At 43.3% G+C, this 25,050-nt stretch overlaps 1 protein-coding gene across 1 annotated transcript; it reads right to left on the bottom strand.

The window, feature by feature from the left end:
- Positions 1 to 349: 349 nt before the first annotated feature.
- Positions 350 to 24,132, bottom strand: LAP3 (leucine aminopeptidase 3). Its single transcript, XM_068975208.1, has 13 exons — positions 24,029 to 24,132; positions 21,523 to 21,638; positions 20,179 to 20,233; positions 19,613 to 19,718; positions 18,299 to 18,458; positions 16,753 to 16,917; positions 14,077 to 14,235; positions 9,535 to 9,659; positions 8,295 to 8,383; positions 7,346 to 7,448; positions 3,219 to 3,298; positions 1,350 to 1,459; positions 350 to 904 (listed from the first exon to the last, which is right to left on the bottom strand). The coding sequence occupies exons 1-13, from the start codon at positions 24,128 to 24,130 to the stop codon at positions 715 to 717; spliced, it is 1,560 nt and encodes a 519-aa protein (XP_068831309.1). The 5' UTR covers positions 24,131 to 24,132; the 3' UTR covers positions 350 to 714.
- Between the last annotated feature and the right edge of the window lie 918 nt (positions 24,133 to 25,050).

Raw genomic sequence — 25,050 nt, 5'->3', positions numbered from 1 at the left:
CCCGGGAGTGAAAGCAAGCATTACAGTGAAACAAGAATGCCAGCTCTGGAAGCAGACTGGGCTTAAATTTCTGCTGTCCCACTTCTTAGCTTGGTGACATCACTGGCACGTTACTAACCCTCTCTTGTGTCTCGTTTTCCTCATCTGTAATGTGGGGGTAATGGTACCTGACTCACAAATTTATCACTAAGTACCCCAAAGTTATTAACATTGAGAAAATACATTTTTCACCACATCCCAATTTAATTCGTTTATGTAACACAGCCAGAAGAGACAAATTATATGAATAGCATCACTGGGTTTTATAGTAGTAAAAGTGAATATGAGAGCCACACCAGAGAGCACCAAAAGTTGGATTTATTGTTTCTGACAATTGCACAGCAACTTTCAGTTTGTTCATATTCTCAGCATCACAAATCTGAAATACAATTTTGCCTCTCAATTAAAAACATATACTGTGAAAAGTGATTAGATAGCTTTTAAAAAATCATCAGTTTATAGACTATCTTAAAAATCTTTGCCAAGTAAGATACTAGCTTTACCTTTATAAATCTCTGCATAAAATGAAAAATCAAGGCATACAAATTTCATTTCGTTCTGTTTTTAAATACCATCTTTTGTTTCCCTTAAAAGATTTTTATCTGTTCATTCAAAAGTATTCTGAAGTTCCACTGTGCATTTAAGACAGAATGAAGGCACTTTAGAGCATCTGAACTAAGCACTGTCTTGACTGAACCGAAACAGGAATTCAATCAGGGTCCTCGTGGGCCTCCCCGCCATGCCTTTGCGAAGATAAGGAACCTCATCTTTGTTGGTCATCACACCTGCTATGTCTAAATGTGCCCACTTAGGATGAGTCACAAATTCTTTCAGGAATGCTGCAGCTGTACATGCTCCTGCAGATCTGCAGAGAAAGACAAAAATCAACATCTAACCCCACTAAATGTACACTGAATGTTCTATTAAGATCCTCCATTCTTGCTAAGTGGCTTCTATGACTAGAGAGCAAAGTCAAGCCAATGAGACCTTTAAAGAAGTTAACTCAGAAATCAATGCCTATCTTTAGACACAGCTTTAAGCATAAAGGATAGATTCTTTTTCCTGTGTAATAACCATATGGTCCATCTCCTTCCCTTATCATTTGCTTAAAATGACCTTTAGATTTGAAAATGCAAAAACTGAGAACCAGTTGGGAAACATCTTGAAAATAAGAGAAACTAGTGCTTATGAGCACTACATTGAAAAGAAACTGGATACCTAAACCTTTGTGAAAGGAGATTAAAACTGAAAATGCTCATTTTGGCAAATGATGATTGTAAAAATGTACTTTTATAGCTTATTTTACATACCTATATTTTCCAATGTTATTAACATCAGCAAGTTGGCAATCTATAACCTGTCTTGTGTAATGTTCAAAGAGAGGCATCCTCCAGACACGGTCTCCTGTTTCAATGCTGGCCTAGAGAACAAATAGGTATGATAGTTGGCAGAATAGATGAAGCAGGTTCTGACCTGTTACTCTAAAACATGATAAATACAACAAATTCTAGAATTATTTTAATTAATTAAAAAGCTTAAGAATTACAGAAGAAGCCAGGAATGCTATAGAACAGTCCTACATATCTGTAGGGCATTTGCTGAAATTATCAAACTAATATTATGGGTCTCAGTTTAAATGAATAAGCTGGTATCCTGTAGTGCAGACAGGCTTTGCTGGTTTGATTAGGGTGAACTAGTCTTCATGATGTTTGTGGCCTTGGTGTGCCTAGAACTGCACTACTAAAGGCCAGATACTAAGATAAGGTGACCTCATTAATTCATGTCATTTACACATTCATTCATCCATCCATCATCTATTGAACTGCTAAACACCAACAGGGTTTGGGGATCTAAAGATACTTAATATCTGAGTCATCAAAGGGCCTAAAGGCTAGTAGGAGAAATGGGTAAAGGTTGTTTTGATACACCATGGTCAATGGAAAGAGCCAAAAGTGAAAAGTCAGGAAGCAGCAATGTAAGCTGTTGTTTTGAGACTCCAGAAGAATAACTAACAGAAGAATCCATCAAGGGTTGAAAGTGACTACCTCCAGGAAGAGAGGGTATATAGGCTGTATAAACTGCTGACTGTTATTTCATTGTTTATGATAGAGAGGGACAGTGTGTGCCTGGTACAGAGGAGGGGAGAGGCCCCACATACTACCTGGAAGGAGGTAACAGGGCTGAGCTTCTCCCAGAGCCTGGAGATGATAGAGAGGGGCTTCACAATGGCAAGATGACAGAAGTGAAAGGGAATCAGTTTAGAGTGGAAGAGAAGTTTAGGACCTTAAACCACATCAAGAAACAATGTATTCAGGAACCTTTTGTATTTGTCCCTGCTGGTACACAGTAAGCTCCCATTAATTACTTGTTGAAAGAATGAGGTGCCAGATGGAGTTGTTTCATAGCCAAGAGAATGCACAGGGCCTGGGGCTCAGAATGGACAGCAGCCAGAGAGGTGCCAGCTGAAGCCATGGGAATAGATGGGATTCCCGGTGAACACTGTGCAGAGTAAGAGCGTGAGGTCCAGGACTGAAGTCAACCAAAGGGCCAGACAAAGGAAAAAGCTGGCTGAGGAGGCTGAAACAGAAGTCATCAAGAAAGGAAACCAGAAGAGAAGATCACTGTGGAAGCCAAGAGCAGGGTGTCACCAAGAGGCCAGAGGTACACGCTGCCTCTGGATAAGCTAAGGGAGGCTAACAGAGCGGTGTCACTGGGGAAAGCTGATGGCAGTGAAGAGTCTAGGAGTGGTGATGGGAAACTGCTGTTTGGAAGAGGCTGCTGTGAAAGGGCTGGGAGGAGGTGCAGAGCACAGCAGTAGAAATTGTCCTCCTCACTGTCCAGTAAGGAACCCGAGCAAGCCCTATTTACATACTACTATTTGACTCATGACGTGTTCATTAAAAGGCCATTCCTTCTTTTACAAAGCTGTCCTCATATCCTTTTCTACATCAGGGATATTTTTAAGTCATTTTCACTTCATTCTGAGAAGGAATGTGGCATCATATTTATCATTTTTAAGTATTTATAGAAAAGCACATTGAATCGAGTTTATGGAATCATTTCAAAGACAATTCTACAGCATAAAAATCCCTGTAACTCAGGGTTGAAGAAATACAGCATTCTAAGGCTAAAGGAATGAAATCACCTCCGTAATTTAGGTGTTTCTGTGTTATTCTTACCTCAAATAGTTTGTTCCACAGCCAAGAAGAGTTGGTAAAGACCCCAGTGGCACCAGATCCCAAAGCTATGTCCATGGCACCTGCAAGACACAGCCCTTCAGCTCAGCATCCGGCCTCTTCTGGCGAGATGGATTTCTCTACTGCTGTGCAGGCCAAAACTTTAGCCTTTAACCCTATTTTAATGTCTCCCTCATTTTCAAAAAAGATGATGTTGGCAAATTCTTACTGTATATATTTAATAGCTTTTTAGTTTCTCAAGTTAGAATTCACCTTCAATTATTAAGGAAAAAGCAAACATCAGATATCACCAATTATCTCATCCCAGGGATAACCATTACAGATTTTTAATATTTCTTTCCAAATTTCTTCTAAACTAAAAACAAAAACCCATAACTAAGACCACACTGTACATGTCCAAGTACATGTTCCTACTCTTATGCTTTAAATGTTTAGTCTTCTTTTATAAACAAATTCATTAGAAGTATTCTTAATTATTTTATATGTCCATTGTGTAGAGGTAATGGCCTACCTCATTTTATTACACTCCATTTTACTGCAATTTGAAGATACTGCATTTTTCACACACTGAAGGTTTGTGGCAATCCTATGTCAAGTAAGCCTATCAGAGCCATTTTCCTAAAGCATTTGTTCACTTTGTGTCTCTGTCACATTTTGGTAATTCCTGCAATATTTGGAACTTCTTCACTTATTTGTTACTGTGATCTATGATCAGTGTTCTTTGACGTTACCACTGCGACGCACAGAAGGTTTAAAAGATGGTTAATTAGCACTTTTCAGCAATATAGTATTTTTGAATTAAGATATGTACATTGTATCTTTAGCCATTATGCTACTGCAACCATAACAGTGACCCATTTGTAAAAGCCCGTGACTCTGCATGACATTTGGGCAACTCTGTTCGGGTCATTTGTTCCTTGGGCTTTTGTTACTCTACCTCCCGATTATCTCTCAAACCTATCCATTTCCCATCACCATGGCTACCACCATCATCTACCACTGGACTATGGTGATAGTTTTAAAAAAAATGTACTGTCAAAAACTTCAAATATACATAAAGCAAGGAGAATAATATAATGGACATACAAGTACCCATTAACCATCATCAATGATTATCAAGCCATGGGCAAACTTGTTTCACCTGCACTTCTAGATGCAACAGATAATCCTGAAGTCAAACACACTCACACTTAACACACACACTTACACATCTAGAGTCAATAACCACACACTGCTCACCAGCCCACCTGGCCTGCCAACCTCTCCCTGGTCCCTCTCCCTTGTGGTTGGCACACTGTTGGCCAAGGACCTTTTCGCAGAGCAAACTATCTCACCATCCCCACTCATAGCTTCCTGCTGCACTTGGCTGCAGACTAAATCCCACAACACGCCAAGGCCAGCAGGGCACTGGTGCCTACCAGGATGTGGGTCCCAAGTGTCTTGACCCCGCCACACTCTGTTCCTCTCTGTCCTGTTTATCACCATCCCCACACCCCAACCTTGAGGGGTGCCTTCTGTGGGATGCTCTTCCTTCTCCACCCAGTGATGCCTCCTCCTTCAGACTCCAGCTCAAGCAGCACTTCTCACAGTGCCTGACTTCCCATACCAGTCAAATTCCCAGATACACAGGCTCTCGCAAACTCCTTTTAACTTGGCTCCGCTATGCTGGTCAGTGTGATGATCTGCTGACTGCCACTGCCCAAAGAATGTGGGCCCCACCTCTGTATGTCCCACCTCCATATTCCCAGCCACTCAAAGGAATTAAATAGGGGCCAACTGAGTCAATAACTATTCATGACACCTACCACATCCCAGATACTATGGTGGGTGCTGGTTACTCACTGCCTGTGGTCTGTCTATATGACTGGGTGGGATACATTTCAGTTACACATACACACTCATGAATGCTTTACTTTTCAAGTTAGTGACCTTTTCTGTATTTATTCACTTGTCCTTAAAACATTCCTATCAACTCCACAAGAACCTTCCATCAGTGTTTGAATTTCTCAGAAAGAAGATACGCACTGGCCACAAACAAGAATGTGATCTGATATCCTCTCTTAAAGGAAGAGAAAATGGGAGACACAAATATTTACTGTGATCCAACAGGCACTAGAGATGATTTCATTACATATCTCAGAAAACAATTATTTTCTACCCAATCACAGAACTAGTACCACCACCAATTTCAGAAGTACCGTTATTGGGGGCATTCTTCCCATTTTCTTCTACAAGGCACTTTTAAAGCTGTATTAAACACTAACTCATCTATGCTACCAGAATTTCTCAGAGTGTGGAAGAAACATCAAAGCTCCAAGGAAGGTGCTGAAGTTACTACTCTCATTCCATCCTAAGCACAGGCATTAAGAAAATGAGAGGTACCATGACTGAATGGCACCCACTGAGCAGCCACTGCTCCTACAGTCTGCTACAGGCCTGCTCTTTAAAGGTCAATAACATCAGTCCAGTGTGCGCCAAGCCAGGCGCAACCACCTGTATCATCTCATTTAATTTTCACAGGCAACCACACCGCGCCCCCCACCTCCCACTGCCCCTGCCAATGAAGTGCTATTATACCACTTTTACAGATGAGACCACTTAGACACTATCAAAGTCACGTGCTCTTAAGAGGCAGCACAAATTTTAAAATGAGGTCTTTTCTCTCTAAAAACTTATGTTCTTTCTCCTTCTAGGAACTCCGGTTGGAAACGTTCTCACCCTCCCCTTTGAATCCCAGATCCTGGAACTCAAAAGGTGCTCAATCAGTATTTGGGGAACTAAAGCGAATCATCGAGAGCCTTCAGCGAGGACAACGGCTGGGGTGACCTGAAGGCTCACCTATCAGGCTGCCCTTAGTAATCTAGATCCAACTTTCACACCCTCTCATACCCCCAAGCTTGGGGAAAAAAAAGGATGGGGAAGGGGCGGGGAGGCACTGTGACTCCTCACTTACAGAAAGGGAGTATTACCACCCACCTCAGCACTGCACGTCAAACACCAGCCCTAGAACCCCCGTTGTCCAGCTTTAAGTGTTTACTAAACTGAAGAGAGACAGAAGACCATAAAAATACTATAACACCAGCTTAAAAAAAAAGGATTCTTTAGCAGATCAATATATGGACTATTGTTAGAATCACATGAAAAAGAAACATGAACTGATTTCCTGTTAAAGGCTCCCATTACCAGGAGAATTAAAATCAAAGATGAAAATGATCTAAATTTTAATCTTAAAAGAGCTAGAGACACAATGAATCCCTAAAGTAAACTGTTGGAGGCTTTTCAGAAACTCCTTCCAATCTTCAAAACTCTGAGAGGTAAACAGACTTGTCCCCATGTATTGATGTTTGAGGGTGTCAGGGAACCAGCCCAAGGCTGGTGGCCTAGGAAGTAGCACATCTGGGAGTCATCCCCGTGTTGGCCTTAAAGTCAACATGCTTCACACAACAAACACATTACATAGCCCTGTCTCTGATACATGACCCTGCCATTCCCACCCCTCACCCCAGTGTTTTCATTTCTGTATAAACTCAAATACGAAAGTTCAGAAAACACTCCGGGGCCAAATACTCTTTTGCACCTCATGGACTGTGGCCTGCCAGGTTCCTTGGTCCATGGCATTTCCCAGGCAAGGATACTGGAGTGGGTTACCATTTCCTTCTCCAGGGAATCTTCCTGACCCAGGGATATAACCTGAGTCTCCTGCTTTGGCAGACGATTCTTTACCACTGAGCTACTTGGGTAGCTCATCATGATTAATAAAAGCAACTACTGATTTGGGAATTTATCACTAATCTTTTCTGAGCTGTATCAAATGGCAACCGTAACAGAAAACATTGCTTTGTATCATTTTTAGCTGTCACTGTGGATGGGCTGATCTGATCCACTTGTTCTTTTTTTTAAAGTATAGCCTGGGATGTTTCGAAACCACAAACCTAAGATTCAAAGCAGTTTACAATTGCAGAATAATTCTTTTGGTGAAAGATCTTTGAATACAAATGGAGCTTGCCAGATTTCAGCAAAATAATGAATGCCCTGAGTACAATGTGTGCACTCGAAGGCAACAAATGAGACTTTCTTCAAACAAAAGCAGGAAAAGCACACTGTCTGACCTGTCAGGGTGGCGGCATTAATGATGACCTTTGGGTTAAAAGTGTGAGCGTAGCAGAGCGCATCGGCCAGGATGAGTCTCCCCTCAGCATCGGTGTTATCCACCTGCAAAGAGGAAGGTCAGAAGACTAAAAGGATAAGATGATACAAACAATGAATACAAAATCTAGACACTCAGAGCAGTGTTCAATTTAGAAGTATAAAAATGCTGCTGTGATGTTTGTCATAAATTATAAAAAATACACTACCATTAAAATAGGAATATATTTACTCTGAAGAGCAAATATAATTTAATAATCCCTGTATCAGAGCTGATGACCAAATGCTGATGACTTTGGAGGCTGAAATAAAGAGAAGTGTCTAGTTCACATTACCATTACGTTTATAACAGGAGGGGGAAAATATCAAGATTTTCAAAAACAAAAAGGTGAAGGAGTTGAAGAAAGATACACTAAAGCAGCAGCCTGGATCTCCAGACCAGGAAACTCTTGCAACTGCAGCAACTGCAGCTATATTAGATATATTTCTTCTTTTAAATAGGCTTAGTCGTTATGTGTAGTGCATGCGTGCATGGGCCCAGCGAAGGACCTGCCGCCACCTCCCCAGATGCAGTGCCCACGGTGCAGGACCTGTTTTCTTCTCAAACACTTCACTAAATGGAAAAAGTTACCACATCAAAGGCGTATCCGGAAAACAGCTTGTACTTTTCCCGCTTTGCCCTGCTGTGCAGGGCTGGTTGCAAATTCATAAGCTGTGTGTACAGCATACATAAAGTAGGGGAACAGTAAGGTAGGGGAAACAATCTTAAAATTCCCATAAAGAAATAGCTTTGACTGCAAGAAAAGCTACTCATAATAAAGGTACTGCCCTTCCCTAAATGGGGCCCGCACTCTGCACCCATTCAAGGCAAGGAATGGCAAAACTCAGAGGCTGTGTCTTCCACCTACAAACCTGTATGGTCTTCCCGTTCTTGGCTCTAACAACATCCCCAGGCTTGTTGGCCTTCCCACTGGGCATATTTTCACAAAGAGGAGCCAAACCTGTTTTTAAAGAAAAAAAAAGAATACATGAAGGAACATGGAGTGTGCTATGGCCAAATATGCCACCCATGGGACTGAGGTCACAGTGGACCCTCAACAGATGCCAGTCACAGACATTACCTTGACTAAATATTTGAGTTTAGCATCACCAATGACTCAGGTGGCATTATGTGCACCAGTGACAGGAAGCACACATCACTCTTTCCAAAGAAGTCTAATTCTATCATAAAGAAATAACCAAACAAATCCGAATTGTAGAACATCACAAGATAAGCTTGAACCTTTAAAAACTTCCAAGAAAGGGGCAAAAAAGGACAGGGGGCGGGAATACGTTCTGGAGTAAAGAAAATTAAAGGGACACGATGACTACATGCAAGGGGTGATCCTTGAGTGGCTCCAAGATTTCAAAACCAAATAGAAAGAAAGAAATGCTTGTGTATATAACACACACATAAAACTAACATTTTCTGGACAACTGGGCAGTGTGAATTTGGTTACTGTATCAATCCCTGGGAATGATAATGGTATTATCATTACACAGAATGTCTCTGTTCTCAGGAAATACAAGCACAAGCATGCAGGGGTGACTTATCATGATGTCTGTGACTCACCTGTGAGACAGACCTGGACCATAGTCCAACTTTCTTGTGCAATGGAGGTGACACTGGGCAAGCCAATTCAATCTAAGTCCCAACCTCCAGATCCCTCTCTGACCCATGACAAACCTCCAGCATTGTGTCTGGCATTCTGAACTACAAAAATCGCTGCTGCAAACGGAGGATTTTTTCCGTCCCAAGCACTTTTTCTGCATGTCAAGGTGTTTAATCGGCTGCAACCCTATGAGATAATCACTACCCTACTTATCGGGCATTTTCGGTTGGAGTAAACTGCAAACTTGACATTATGTGCCCCTGACTGCTAACCACATTTTGCAGAAGTAAAACAATCAATTCTAGTTACTGCCTATAATGCAGAATACATTTAACTCTGTCAGTTAAGACAACACTTAGCTAAACAAAGAGCTTCTGCCTGATGAAAACCATTTAAAAACCATTTCTTCATCTTTTCAGATTAAAGGAAACCATGTTTGTTGTCTCCATTCTACCACCTGACTGGATTCTAGAAGCTCTCCAAGACAGCCGTCCACGCACCTACGATGTTGATGGGCAGGTCGAGCTTGGCAGCAGACACGATGGCTGAACAGATAGTGGCAGCTCCTCCCATGTCGGCCCTCATGAGGTCCATGTTTGCAGCAGCCTTGATGGAGATGCCACCACTGGGGTAAAAGGACAATGTGCCATGTTAAGAGCAAACGAGGGGGCTAGAAGCACTCTTAAAAAGTATGGAGTGAACTAGCTCATACAAGCACAAAGAAATTTCCTAATTGAGAATGTGAATGATTTCACCATTTAAAAAGATAATGTTGTGGTTTTTATAAAAGACACAAAGTAATTCCAGAAATAAGGGGAGTTAGGGTATCTTGGTTCATTTTATTTCTATCTGAATGAAATGTTAGCATTGCCACTGGAAACATTACTACATCATACAGTCAACACTGCTTAAATCCCATCTGAGCTCTGGAGACTCACGTAGATTTGTCTTTACAGCAAATTTTATGAAGTGATCAACTTATTGAACCTGAAGGTCACAAGCTGTTAGGGAAAACAGACAAATTCACAGAAGACTGGGAGAATCCCCTTTCAACTCCTAGGAAGACTGACAGACCCAAGGTACACCAGATCTTGCAGATAGCAAAACACAACCCACAGGCACGAGGAAGACACTAGCCCAAAGCCTTGAGACAGTGCCTACACACAGGGGCAGAGAAAGGTTTCAATCCACAAGAAACCCAGGCCACTGCCCAACAGACTTCTGGAACCAAGTGACTTCTCTGCTTCTGGTTTATAGGAAGCCAGGGCGACTTGCTTCACAGGCTGGGCAAGGAGGCAGGGGCTCTGACTTTGAGCTCTAATTGGATTCTGCTGCTGACCTGCCCTGGTGAGAGAGTCTCAACTCCTTGCTCTGACATCTGCTCACCTTAGAAATCAAGCCCTAATTCTCACTCACCTCCAAAGCACTTGATAGTTAGATGGTTGTCATTTACACACCTAGAATTAAAGATTATCCATTGGCTCAGAATAACGAAAGTACATTCCTGGTCCAAGAAGTCCAGAGATAACCCCATGGGGGCAAGGGGAGCACACTGGTCCTTCTATCTATTTTTAGGCTACTTCCACTCAGGGGGATCCACTCTTATAGAGGACTATCATTCCAAATAACCACCAGTTATCTGTGCTTACTTTTCAGATTCCCCTCCAATCCATCCATTTTTTTTCTCCTACATCCATCTTCATTGAGGCACCCACCATTGATGATTCAGATGCTTGCCTAGCTCCTATACATCCAAGTGTCCTACAGCAGTCTTACCCCTTCACTTTATTACCCATAAAACTAAGAAATGTTTACAAGTAGATGAAAAAAAAAAAGATAAGCAGAAGAACCTCAAAAGCTTTTTAGAAGTATATATAAAAATTCAAAATAGATCACAGCCTTAAAGCCTAAAACCTTAAGACTTACTGAAGAACACAAATACTTGGCATAGATAATAATATCTTAAACACGGCAGAAAAAAGTATAAACTATAAAATTTAAAATTGCTAACTATATCTCACTGCAAATAAAAACTACTCTTCAAAAGACACCACTTTAAAGGATATATATCTGGAATATATATTTTAAAAAACATATAACTCGGTAAGACAAACACTCCTATATGTGTTTTACCAAGGGCAAAAGACTTGAAGAGATACTTCACTAAAGAAGATGCACCAATGGCTAATAAGCACATTTTTAAAATGCTAAACATCATTAGTTGGAGAAACGCAAAAGAACAAAAGAATGTGCCCTTGCGGTCGTGTCCGACTCTTCACGACCCCATGGGCTATAGCCTACCAGGCTCCTCTGCCCATGGGATTCTCCAGGCAATACTCCCTGAGTGACTAGAACTAGAAAGACAGACACCATCAAGTGCCGCAGAGGACAGGGAACGACTAGAACCTGGTACACCGGTGGAGGGAATGCAACATGGCATAACCACCCTGGAAAGGCTTGGTCGTTTCTTGTAAAGTAAACATGTAGTTATTATACAACTCAGCCCTCCTCTCCTAGGTACTTAACTCAGAGGAAGACAAACATATCTACACAGAGGCTTACAGATGATGCTGGCTTTTATAATTAATAACTCAAAACTGGGACAACCCAAATTTCCCTCAACAACGATTGGATAAACAAACGCTGGTATTTCCCTACAATGGAGTATGACCAACAACATGGTTAAATCTCAAAGGTAATATGCTGAGAAACAGGCTGGTCTTTTATTAAAAGAGTCCATGTAAATGAATTTCTGGAAGAGGCAAAAGTAACCTACAATAGCAGATAGATGACCAGTCATCTGAGGTGGGGGTGAGAAAGGGGATGGGTGCATAAGAGCACTCTCGAAAATTCCCAAGGGAGTTTTTGGGGCCTTGGAGAAATGTTTTACTTTCATGATAGAGTTGGTTGTTGCAGGGGTGCACACATTTGTTAAGCTCACTATACTGAACATTTAATGGCTGAAAACTGAACACTCAATGGGTGAACTTTACTGTAAATATATTTATTTATAATGTCATTCTTTCCCTCTGCTAGACACCCTTCAGTTACTTTCAACTGTTCGAAGTCCAAAATCTAACCAGATCCAGAACAACCCAGTTTCTGCCAGCCTCTCCAGCTGTGCCTCGACCCCTGCCCCAGTCACGTGGTGTTTTGGCCGCCCTGGCTTTTTTCAGCACTAGGAATTTCCCCTCTTTCCTCCCATCCACGGCCTACACCTGGCTCTTTCCCTGACCTACTCCCCACAGAACTAACTCCCTTATCCTTCACATCTTAAGCTAAAAATGTCACTTCTTCTAGGAAGCTTCTCTAAACCAAAAAGACTAGGTTGAGCATCCTGTTAAATATCCCCATAACAAAAAGTTGAAATACAGATTTAAATCAACAAACAACTTCACCCTGAGCATAAAAGTTTTGCATTGACATTACCCCAATGATAGTATAAAACTGTCACAATTAGCAAGACATTTAAGAACAACTTTCATTCTCTAATTTTTATTTGCTGTAATGTTTCATTTATTTTTATTTTATTTTTAGCTGTGACATGGGGCTTGTGGGATCTTAGTTCCCTGACCAGGGGCTGAACCTGGGTCCCAGCAGTGAAAGCACTGAGTTCTAACCATTGGACCACCAAGGAATTCTCTGCTGTAGTGTTTTATAAAACACACTTTAATACAACAGTATATGCATATGATATAAACATATATGCATATTTTTCACTGGTATGAGCTCCAATCTTTTACTGATGGGCCACATAATGATCATCTGGAGACCAATGCTTTAAAAGAGAGAAAGTGAACGACTAAAAGGAAAACACAGGAGGCACTGCAGTCTGCTAGTATAAAGAAGACCAGTCTGGCGGTCAGATCTGCCCAGGACAGAGGCATCACAGTACCTAGAAGCTCTCTTGTAAGGGCAGGATTCATTCACATTTCAGATGGGAGTTCTTGAATGGATACAAAAACGTACTAGGGGACATCAAAATTTTATAGATCTTTAGCAGCATTTTCCAAAGCAGTTTCTATGGACCATGATTTCCTGAGATACAAGTTCTCTTCAAAAGGAAATTTAGATGTTAATTATATTTCAATTAAAAACAAAAAAGATTTAGAAAATGTTGTGTTCTATACCCCCAAGAAGTACTATAGTTGAAACAAAACAAAAAACTTATTCGTTTTATCTAACCTAGACTTTTAATCAAGTAATCTTTTTCAAGTCTCACATTTAATTAGCATCCCAGAAACCAGTATTCTGTAGCAAATGCTTTCCATGGGAAATACTGACTCACCATCTTTTCCAACTCAGTTTCTCCCTGGTTGAAATAGCCAGAGTGAGCTTCCATTTCTAAGGAACACTTATGGTTTAAGGCAGGGATCCCCCACCCTCAGGGATCTAATGCTTCATAAGCTGAGGTGGAGCTGATGTAATAATAAAATACTCAATAAATGTAATGCTCTTGAATCATCCCCAAACCATCCTCCACCCCTCCAGCCCCCCAGTCCGTGTCTTCCATGCAATCGGTCCCTGGTGCCAAAAAGGTTGGGGACCACTGGTTTAAGGAGATTAATGAAAGCTAGACTGGCCAGCAAAAAATGTGAGCTGAAGTAAGCAAAGGGAAGACAGTATGATCCACACAGCTGCCTCACCTTATCCAGCTGGAAATTTTAACATCCCCATAGGAGAATCAAAATGTATGGTAGAAGTATTTGAAGGCATTTTAAACACATTGCTAAGTTTGATTTCTGACTCTTATTAGTTATTGAGCTTTCAAAAAATCATTTAACCTCTCTGAGTCATGATTGCCTCACCTGCAGAACATCCACAATGCCTAGCTCCTGCGGTAAGATCAGGGCTAATATATGTAAAATGCCCTAATACAGCCTCTGACACACAGTGTGCATTTTATAAGTGGTGACCTAATACATTTAAAGTAACACATAAAATCTGACCGAACACCATACTTCTGAAGCAAATCACACACCAAATAATACAACTACATACAAAGCATTCACCAAAATACAAAGCATGGATACAATAAGTACCTGTCAAAGGTAATCCCCTTCCCAACAAACACCAACGGAGGTTCACTTGCATTGGGACTGCCTTTGTAGTGAATTTCCAGGAAGACTGGAGGCTCTTCGGACCCTTTAGCCACACTTAGAAATGATCCCATTTCCTGTTCCTCAATCCAAGACTTGGGTCTACAAGGCAGGAAATGAAAAATGTAAATACACATCACTCTATTTCAATAACTTAGAATAAACTCATCTGCGTGTAAAAAACAGTATAACATACAAGCTCTTAAAATATATACATGTTAAGTTCTGAAAATATATACATGTTAATGCTTCCATTATCACCTCCTATCTGCTTTCTATATATTCCTGGGCCAGTCACTTGATTCTGAATCTGTTTCCTCATCTACAAAATAAGATTAATGACACCTCCTTCAAAAGATTAGCTGTAGAAAGACATCTCCATCAAAAGATTACTTGTAGAATTATAGAAGAATTCAAGTATGGTATGTAAAATGATGTCAGGTAACAGTGCATAGTCAAAGGCTAGGGGCACAAAAGAGCTTTGTATTGATTTCTGGCCACAATAATTAGGCCAAGGGAAGACTTCTACCCTCCTACAGACAGACCAGAAACAACGTCATTCAGGGAATGCTCCTCTGGCACCTGCCTAGCCAGAGGAGCTAAGCAGGTGAATGAAATTTGTTGAAACTATTCAACTAGAACTTCATCATAGAGAGATGGCCACCCAGCTTCAGAGGGAAAAGAATATAAAAATGGAAGGTATGACAATTAAAAGAAACTCACTTCAAAAGAAGCGAGGCTGTATAATCTAGGCATTTTTAATCACAAACCTAGTACCTGATGTTTTATTAAAGTCCCGCCCTTCTGGAAGCACAGTCTGTACTTCTTTGATTTACACCCACCTAACACTAGAGTGAGCTGGATGCAGCTGCCTCAATTTAATAGGTTACATTCTGCCCACCTGACCTGCCCCATCTCTGGCTGAGTTCCCTTTGCTCCACCTTAAGCCCTGTGGTTTCCCAAGGCCACTGCATAGGTGTTTCTGCCCTGCTCTCTCGTCACCTCCCTGACTGCTTAGGCACCATTTTTGTTGCCAAATCTTTTCAATTCTTCCATAACTCTCCCCAGCTCTCTGCTCTTGCAGCACCCCCTATACCACTTCCCTTCCTATTCCTTCCTGCAAAGCCCTGAGTTGTCTGAGGACAAGAACCACTACCACCCATCTTTGTATGCCAAGTTCCAGGCGTACAGGAGGTGCTGCTACTGTGGCCACATGGCCACGATCTGCTGACAAAACGTAGCTCTGGTGTCTCCTTAAATAAAACAAAGAACAGTCTTCACTAAGACACCTTTTTAGAGACTAAACATTGCCACAGAATACACAGCAACCATCCTAGAAATTGTATCAAGCTCCAACACTGCATTTTCTACAGACGGCACATTTTCTTTATCTAGATCACAGGAGTTTCCCTGAAAAACATGTGAATTCTAATCACAGTTAAATAGTGAAGAATCCTTTTAAATGGAAGCACCCTTGATTAGCAACTTTGATAGTAAAGGATTCTTTAGGTGAAGCAAATATCTATCGAGTTACTTTCATTATTAATCCCCAAATACTCAGACTTGGTTAAGATTAGGGGGAGTTCCCAAGGAGGGCAGAAAGCCCAGAGGTGCAGGCTTTTAGCTTCAACAGCAAGGCTGCAGACAACAAACCTCAGGACAGCCAGGGAACACCAGCTCGGGTATCTGATCTAGCTAAGGGAATCTACCAGGCAGATTCTCATTCCATGCCAAGAGGGTACATGTTATTCACTTATGTCAAAAAAAGAGAAAAGACAGAAAGAATTCACCAAAACTAAACACAATATGTATGCTCCTCAAAAAGGTAATAGAGTTACAATGAGATCCAATAATTCAATTCCTAGGTACATGCCCAACAGATATGAAAACACATGTCCACACAAAACCCTGTACACAAATGCTCACAGCAGCATTATTTGCAGTCCAAGAAGTATGTGCTGTGCTTAGTCACTCAACTCTTTTGCAACCCCATGGACTGTAGCCTGCCAGGCTCCTCTGTCCATGGGGATTCTCTAGGCGAAGATACTAGAGTGGGTTGCCAGGCCCTTCCCCAGGGGATCTTCCCAACCCAGGGATCAAACCCAGGTCTCCTGCATTGCAGGCAGATTCTTTTATCATCAGGGCCACCAGGGAAGTCCATCCAAAATGTATAAACACCCCAAATGTCTATGAACTGATGGCTGGGGAAAAGGGAAATGAGGAGTGGGCACAAGATTCCTTTTCCAGGGAAATGAAAATGTTCTAAAATTGACTGTAATGATGGCAGCACAACTCTGTAAATAGACTAGAAATTACTGAATTGTGTATTTTCCATGAGTGAATTACATGTTATATGAATTATATTCCAATGAAGCTGCTACAAAACACATACAAAATGTAGTGTGAAGTCACAACACTGTCAAAAGCAGGCGAGATATGACAGAAATAAATCTCAAACTGAAGAACCCTTACCCCTACTTGTGTGTGGCTGCCAGAGGGTCACTTTATCTCTCTGGTCTCAAGTTAATTCTCTGAATGGTGAGAGAGCTGGAGTTTAGGATCTCTGAAGCTCCATCTGGCTCTGACATCATATGACTCTATGGTATAATCCTGAATTACCTGATGAAGACGTCTGTTTTACTACTAGCACTTTTGAGATTCCCCTCAACAACTTCAGCAAACTTGGTTGGCGTCATCTCGTTGGCAGGAGTCTCCATCAAGCGGCGTGCCAGGTTCTGCCCAGAAGCAAAGAGGACGCCTCTCTGCCAGGCCTCCTGGTCCTTGCTGGCAGAAGAAAGCACAAGGTCACCGTCAGACAGCCTCTCCAGAACACTGACCACAGCCCACGAGGAGGGCTCTTACTGAAGACAAACGAAAAGTGATGGATAGAGGGGCCCAAATTTATTCTTTGTAATCTGAACCAGGCAGGCAGCTGTTACGGTTTATAAAGAGCTGGAGAGACTTCCCTGGTGGGTCCAGGGGTTGAGACCATGAGTCTCCACTGCATGGGGCGCAGGTTTGATCCCTGGTCAGGGAACTAAGGCCAGGCATGCTTCATGGCATGGCCAAAAACAAACACCAGAAAACACGACCCCTACTGAGCTGAGTGAGAGAAGACCTAGAATCCTCTTCTGTATGAAAAAGGGGTTGGCCTGATGGACCACTGAAGCCCTAAACCTGCCCCCCAATCTGACAGCAGAAGTGTTCGCAGAAAGGCCTGAATGACTGCAGATGAGCTCCCCCTGCTCAGTCCTGCTGGAGAACTGCCAGCTTCCTGCCTTCTCCCTGCCTGGCTCAGGACCCTGAACTCTGACCTGCCGGAAATCAGGGTCAGCTTCAACCTGAAAACAAAGGACGTGGGCCAACTTTCCAGGACCCTGGCTCTTCTTGCACACCACAGGAATTAACACACGTGGTGTGGGGACGGACAAAACAACACGCATTGTTACCATGTGCACACTTGATGGGTTTTGCCTTTTGATCATAAAAGTCCCATGAGATCTGATTCACAACTCTACTCAACCAAAGAGGAAAATGATTTCTGTCACTTCATTGAGGTCACCCAACCTCAAAGTGAGAGCCAGCTTCAAAGCCAGGCTGACGGGTCGCAGGGCCCTCATTTTCACTCACTATATCACAGGTGCCAACAAGACCCCCGTTGTCCCCCGCCACGTCTCCTGAGGGTCTCACACTGTGTGCTCCCGAACCCAGAACAGGGCTGGAGTATAAGTGGGGCTCAAAAAATGTGCCCAAAGTTGAGTCTCCCCACTAGACTAGGAGGGCAGGGACCGGATCCCAGCATCTGCTTATTTCTGGCCTTTAGCACAGAGCCCACAGGTGCTAGGTAGATGGAAACGATCTGCATTAAAACCTTCTGGGACCCTTCCGTCATCTTGTTCTATCCCTCCTCAGGGGGCCAACCAGGAATAGTTCCCTAGGAGCCAGCAAGCACGGAAAAGGGATGTAGAGAGTCGGAGGGAAACACACCCAGGAACAGTCAGGAGCAGAAAAGAGGCAGAGTCATCATACTCCTAACTAACTAGGGCCCTGAGAGAGCCACAGACAAGCCACGAGGCAGTGCCGGATGCCGAAAGGCAGGCAGCCACGTCCAAGAGGCTGTGCCGTCAGCACCCGAAGGGACCTGGTCCTCGTTTCGAGCCGTCACCTTCCATGGAGCTTGGCTGACACCACCACCTTCCTCTTCTGCTTCAGGTCATCATACTCATAGAGCCCGAGCACCGCTCCTTCCGCAGCCGCCTGGGCATCTCCGCAGGGGTCCACCTCCACGGACGGGATCTCCAGGTCCTGAATCTGTCTGCACCCCGCTTCACAGAGCAGAGGAACCAGAAAACCAGAGTCAGTCAGGGACCCCTCAGAGGACAGAAGGCAGAGACTTAGGGTGGGGTCCTGAGAAAACATGAAGATTGGGGTTCAAATCCTGGCCCTGACATTGATCTTTCTGAGCTTTCACTTCTTCCCTTTCCATACAGTGAGGACACGCACACACCTCACATAGTAGTGGGAGGACAGAATGATGGATAAAATGATTGGTCTACCTCACATGGTAGTGGGAGGAAAGAATGATGGATTAAATGATTGGTCTCACTCACAAGGAAGTGACCGCTATTACCAGCACCACTTCTGAAACACTAGGGTTCCCTGAGGAAGTGTCCCAGTCACTAGAAGCTTGCCAGATTAAAAATGAGAGAGCAGTGATGATACTGAAATTATATCTAAGGAACTGAGCAAAGTCCATTATTAACACAGCGTTTATTAAGATCAGGTCAGCAAAATTCCCCAAATTAAAGTTATGAAATAATCACCCAACATGAACTTTGAAAGTAAATTTAACAAGCACACATGATATATGTGGGGTCACAGCACAATCCAGCTAATGATCCCCGCCTCAGCGGTGTTCAAAGCTTCTTTAACCACAGTCTCCTCGATGAAGGCCTCATCCTGCCACTCAGCTCTGACAGGACCCAAAGGCACCTACTCCAACTCTTCAAACTGTCCATGTGACAAGCTGGGACAGGTACACACCTCTGTAACTAGTGATAAATAAGCACCTTGTACTTTGCATCCATTTTCTCTGACTTGTAAATAGTTATGACTCCATGTGATTTAAAAGTGGGGCAACAGCATGGATACATTACAAAAAAAGAAAAAAAACAATCTACCCCCCAGGACTTTCTGGCAAAAAAGAGTTCTAAGGCAAATACTGCAAGAGGGAACAAATGGTACTGAAACCTGAGACACAAGCTAAAGAAATATAAAAATGAAATTCCATAACCTAACCTTCTATATCTAAAGTAAGGCCAAGCATGCTGGGTAAGGAAAACTGAGTATTTGTTGAGAGTTATTTGTATGAATGTGGGAAGGATAATGATGGTAAGAGGACAAAAAGAGCTGAGATTGATAATCTTACAGAGTGACCCTTAGGAATCTTTATCAACAGTAAACTTAAGAGTTAAAGAACCTGCAACAGCGGCTCTGATGTTTTCTTTGCCTTCATGCCAGTTCTCCTGTTCATCAATTCCAGCCGTCTTTTTGCCAAGGCCAACCACCACCACACTGGGGAAGTCCTGTTCCAAAAAATACAAAAAGTCAGCCACTTTAATCTTTAAAGCATCCATTTCTAGCACGAAATGGTATATGACCTCCCACACAACCACCTTAATCTCTGCACAGGACAACACTCACCAAGAAATTTGGTTGTTTTAATTTTTTTAAGCCCTGACATCTTGGTAAAGTTTTACAACTGCATGTTGGAAAGGCTGAGTGACGACAATCCTGCAAATGTCTGCTTCTGTAAGACAGGGCTACTGAACCGAGAAAGCCTATAGACTGAGGAATATGAGATGCAATACTTTTCGACAGCAGTTTGCCTCTTTACAATTTAACTAATGCTTGTGGCTTAATACTAGGATAAAACTAATTCATAATCCCACACACAATTTTCTGTATAATGGTACAGCCAAAGTACTAGGCACATATAGGTGTTCACTGAGGGTTTGCCAAATAAACCTTATCTTCATCTCATACCTCATGTAAACCGTAAAAGGTTCGAGTTTTGCCTGCTTTCAGGGGTGGTCCAGATCTGAAACAAAAAGAAATAATTGTGTTAAAAATTATAGTTTGCTCTGTCCTCTTGTGAAGTGACAGAAACCAACTGTATTATTACAGTGGTCTGATGCTTCTGCAAATTTGCTACTTATGTTATCAAAAGCAGAACTCTTTCAGAAATATCTCAGATTCTCAGATGCAGCACTTCTAATTCTAGCTCAAAAACTTCCAGATTAGATTTAATGCACTTATTTTAAAACAATGATAGAAAGCAGTGCCATGGGTGGGTAATGCAGAGAAGGTTGACCACTGGATGGAGGCTGACCTCAATCTTAAATCTAATAAAAGATGCAAGGCACCAACCTAAGTGGCTGACTTGGCTGCACTGTATTTAGCTTGGAGGATTTTTGTGATTTAGCTACAGATGGGATACCAGGCAATTTCCAAACAAAGCAGCTGGCAATACACAATTACAGCCTGAGAACTGGATGCACTGGTACCATGCAGTCAGGAAGGCCAGGCTGTTCTGTACAGGTTAGCTTTGGAATTAATGAATTAATCAAAGCACTTCAGGGAGCTGTCGAAGGGTAAAGGATTGGTAATTGACAGGGGATGCAAATTCTGTCATCCAATAGTTAGACAATTATTCTAATTATTAGGCTACATTTATCAGATACTAATAGGTTATCTGTAATTCAAATAATATGCAGTTGCAATGGCTTATGTTGACAACTGTTTCTGTTAAATTTCGGCCCGCAGCTGAGAAGGAGTTCAAATGCAAACCTTTTCCTACCTTCCCCATTTCAAGAGTGGTTAGACTCTCAGGCCCCCACCAGATTTACTGAACTGGAATGTGCATTCTAACTACACCCCCAGGCAATTCACGAGTACTTTAAGATCTGAGAAGCCCTTGAAATTCAAAGCTTACAAAGCAGCCTCCTGAGGCTATCTGATCTAGCCCAGAACAGGCTGTTGCCCCAAAGTGAAGAGGAGTTAAAGAGGTAGAGACATTGGTAGGAAGCAGGTGGGAGGTAGGGTGGGGAGAGATGAACTGAAGCCAGGAGGGTAGACTGAGGAAATCTGGTACTTTCCAGATCCTTTTGGGTCAGCCTCTCGCAATACCCTGGTGATTTGGTTGAAGTAGCCTGATTTCCCAGAACTGTGAACCACAAAGTACCGATATGCAGTCCACAGACACTTTCACTTTCACCAAGAACATCCTGGCCAGTGTATTTCTGTGCATTTTCCTCCACCAGCATAGAAAAGGCATTCTCTTTCACTTTCAGGCATTTAAAAAACTGAAATCCAAAGATGAATACGTACATGTTCAAAATTTCTCTCAGCTTTCCAGACACCAATTTATTAAAATTCTCTCCTGCACTTGTAAACTGAGGTGCATCTTCTTCTTTTTCTTTGCTATAGATTCCTAAAACAAGGCCCTGAGAAAAAGAGAAAAAAGGTGTATATAAGTAGAGTAGATCCCAGAGAGGGACTCAAGGGATCCCTAATTCCAGAAAAAGCTAATCATTTCAACCAAACCGTGTCCCCCTCAAGGACAAAAGAACAAGGCCAAAAAAGGCAGCAGGTGCTGAGCAGTCAACTATACTCATAGCCTGCCTATGTGCTTCAAACTCCTAATACAAGAGCCAAATTACTACCTGTCCTGGTCTTAATGGTCCCTCTCAAGAGCTTTCACAACACAGAGGGCTTTTCCTTCACTTTCAAATAAAGAAGAGTAGAAAGGTATTTTAAGAAAACAATTCCCTTTTGTAACCAAGTCTGAACTGAAGGGATTCAGAACATGCCACCCTAAAATATGCCAGTCTGGCATATTGATTACTTTGAGGTGCAGGCAGCTAAGAAACAGCAGATGCAGAAATGGCTCTCTGATCTCTCCCCCTTTCTATCCAAAAGCTGGTCATAAAATTTCCTATGAGAAAGTTTCTTTCCTTGCACCAGCAAGAGAACATTCTTATCATCGGATTTGGGAGTCAATACCAAAATGGACCTGTACAAACAAACCTACTAAAAGAACCCTCAGCCTCCCTTAGTTTCCCCCACATATTTTCCTAGTCCCTGTCTCTCAATTGACTGCCCCTAGGCTCCTTTGCCTAATCACATTCCCACAATTTCTCATTCTCTGTTTAAAAAGGTATATAAGCTTTGGGGCCTATAGGCTTCTTCGGGTTTTCTCCCTTTTGAAGACTGGACACATAAAAATATGAAGTAAAACTTGTATGCCTTTCTCTCGTTAATATAATCTGTTTTAGGTCCATTTCATTCTTAGGCTCAGCCTAGAATCTAGGTGAGTAGAAGTAAGTTTTCCCTCCCTTACAACCTTCAAATGCAAAAATGTGCAATATTCTGGGATACTATCTCGATAAAGCCAAGGGCTGCACTTGCAGATACTAACAAGTTCTCTGGCCAACTCATAGGCTGGAAGAGAGGAAAAGGATGCACCTTCACTGGGAGGGACAGGGACACACAACATTCCATCAGCACTTAGTGGCTTATCCTTTCATCTCCTTGAGCCCCAGACTCCAAACACCTGAAACAAGGAAGTAAACCTAGGAATCACTGCTTACCTCTGCACAGCAATTTATGACTTTAAAAATGTGCTCTGACTTAGGGCACCTCTGTAAGGTGGAAAAAACAGGTAGTCTTCCCACTTGACAGATAAGGAAACCGAAACCAGGTCTGACATACTAGCCTGGGGGCAACAGAACTGGTCAAGAATCCAGATGCCTTCCGACACTGTCCTCTGTGCTTTCTACAAAATCACACTGGTAACTTAGACAAAATCATCCTTGTCTTTTCTATTTAAAAAAAAAAAAAAGGCTTCCTCTGCGTTGGTAACCTTCCCAGCTTCTAACTTTTCTAAGGCTGCCAACTGCAGCCTTGGTTCCAGAGAACCAAGTAGGGAACTGATCAGACAGAACACACATGTTACCTGAGCAGGATGTATTTCCATATTACTGTAAAGAACAGGGGACAGACCTCTGGTCCCTCGGCCACCCTGAGCTCAAGCCCCATGCAGAATACTACTAGCCAGGGACAGTCCTGCTGGCCCTCAAGCCTGACTCCCTCGCGTGTGCTCCTCCCACCGAGCCGTTTCCCCTTTCCACATCCCCCCACGACCAAATTTTAGTGACCTTCACAATGTTTTGGAGCTCAATTAGGTGGAAGAGGGGTTTCTTCTGCGGGACACTTCTTTTAATCTCACGAACAGACGGATCTCCCTGCAAAGCCCTTTTCCCTAGAGAGACGTTATTTTTCTCTAGAAGCCCTTCCAGGTAGTTTACTCCCGGATAATCTGTGTATTCCTGGCCTTCTGCTTCAGCAGAGGAGGGAGGTCCTGGTACGGAACCCGGGGCCAGTGACTATCCGACTCTAGGGCATTTCACCTCACCAATACTTGGGCATCCTCCTAGCTAAGGTGGAAACAATCCTGGCGCGGTCATTCCCCGGGTTACTGGGAGGATTGAACAAACAGCAAAATAGGGGCACGGTACAGAGTTGGAGCTCAGCTAACGGTAGCTATCTATCTATGGCTATCAATCTCTAGTGCTGAGTTCGGATCCTAGCACTTTCAAGCAAGAGAAGGAAGAGCGCATCCTCCGCACTAGCCTAGTAGAATACTGGGGGGTCTGCAGCCCGCGCAGTCGGCTGCCAAAGCCGAGCTCGGCAAAATCAAGGTATTGTCTCTTTAGTCGATGTCTGCGACTTGGCTCCGAAGCCCGGGACAGCGCGGCCTCGCCCCGCCCCGAAGTCCCTGTCGCCCGTAGGCAGGACTCTCGCGGCGGCCCCGGGGCAAGCCACGGCCTCTCACCTTCGTCATGTCTGCAGCGGCTGAACCGGGTGCCCACAAACGCTTCACGCTCAGATGTCGGACGGCTACTCGCGCGGCAGCCGGAAGAGGCAGCAAGAACATCTTTTCGGCTCTGCCCCCCGTACCGCCCTCAACCGAGCACGTGGCGCCGGGAAGGCGGGCGCGCGCCTAGAAGCCGGGCTTTGGGGGACGGCCTGCGAGCGTCTAGGGGTGGGGCAGGTGCCAAGGGGCGTGGCATGCGTACGCCATGGGCGCGGCGGGAGGGCGTCAGTGGGCGGGGCTGTCGGGTGAGGGCAAACGCGCTAGCGGACGGACTCGGACCCGGAAGAGTATGCGTGCGCCTAAGGGGCGGGGCGGGGCGGGCCAGGTCGACTGGGTCGTGCTGAGATAGAAGCGAGAAGGTAGCGGGCGCGGGGGGCCAGCCCTTGCGGACTGAGGCGAAGAGGCGGGGCTCTTGGGGGAGCGCGCGAGAGGGGCGGAGTCGCGGTTGTGCTGTACACCAAGGGGCGGGGGTGGAGGCGGGGCACCGAGGAGAAAGGTTTACACGTTGCTCTAGAGCAGAACTGAAAGTGCGTAGTGAGGGCATTCCTACTGTTTTTACTGTTTTGCTTTTTTTTGAATTTTTTTTTAAAACTTCCATCTGGTCCAAGGGTTCAACATTGTAAGGCATTTAGCCCAAACACTGTTTTTTTGAAAAAAGACGCTTTGCGAAAAGCGCTCAGTATTTTAATATATATTTTTAAAAGAAGTCTTAGATTTTTTATTGTATGAATAAGATATGGTTGAATGAAACTAGGAGAACACGACGAAGCTCAAAGAGGGGATACAAAAAATATCCTTACTGTTACACCAGTGTCTGAACCCAATTTTAGCTGGATCTTTTTACCTCTGGCGCAAGGTGGGCGGGGTCCACGAACTAGAAGTGAGTAAAGTCCTGGCCTCCGTGCCAGGAAGGAGAGAATGTCTATTTCACTGTTCAAGGGCCGGACACAACAGAGATTTGACTGTCTGTTTTTGAAAAG

Source organism: Capricornis sumatraensis, chromosome 7 (genome assembly GCF_032405125.1).
Source record: "Capricornis sumatraensis isolate serow.1 chromosome 7, serow.2, whole genome shotgun sequence".
Classification (NCBI taxonomy): domain Eukaryota; kingdom Metazoa; phylum Chordata; class Mammalia; order Artiodactyla; family Bovidae; genus Capricornis; species Capricornis sumatraensis.
This window is presented reverse-complemented; position numbering and strand designations above follow the sequence as displayed.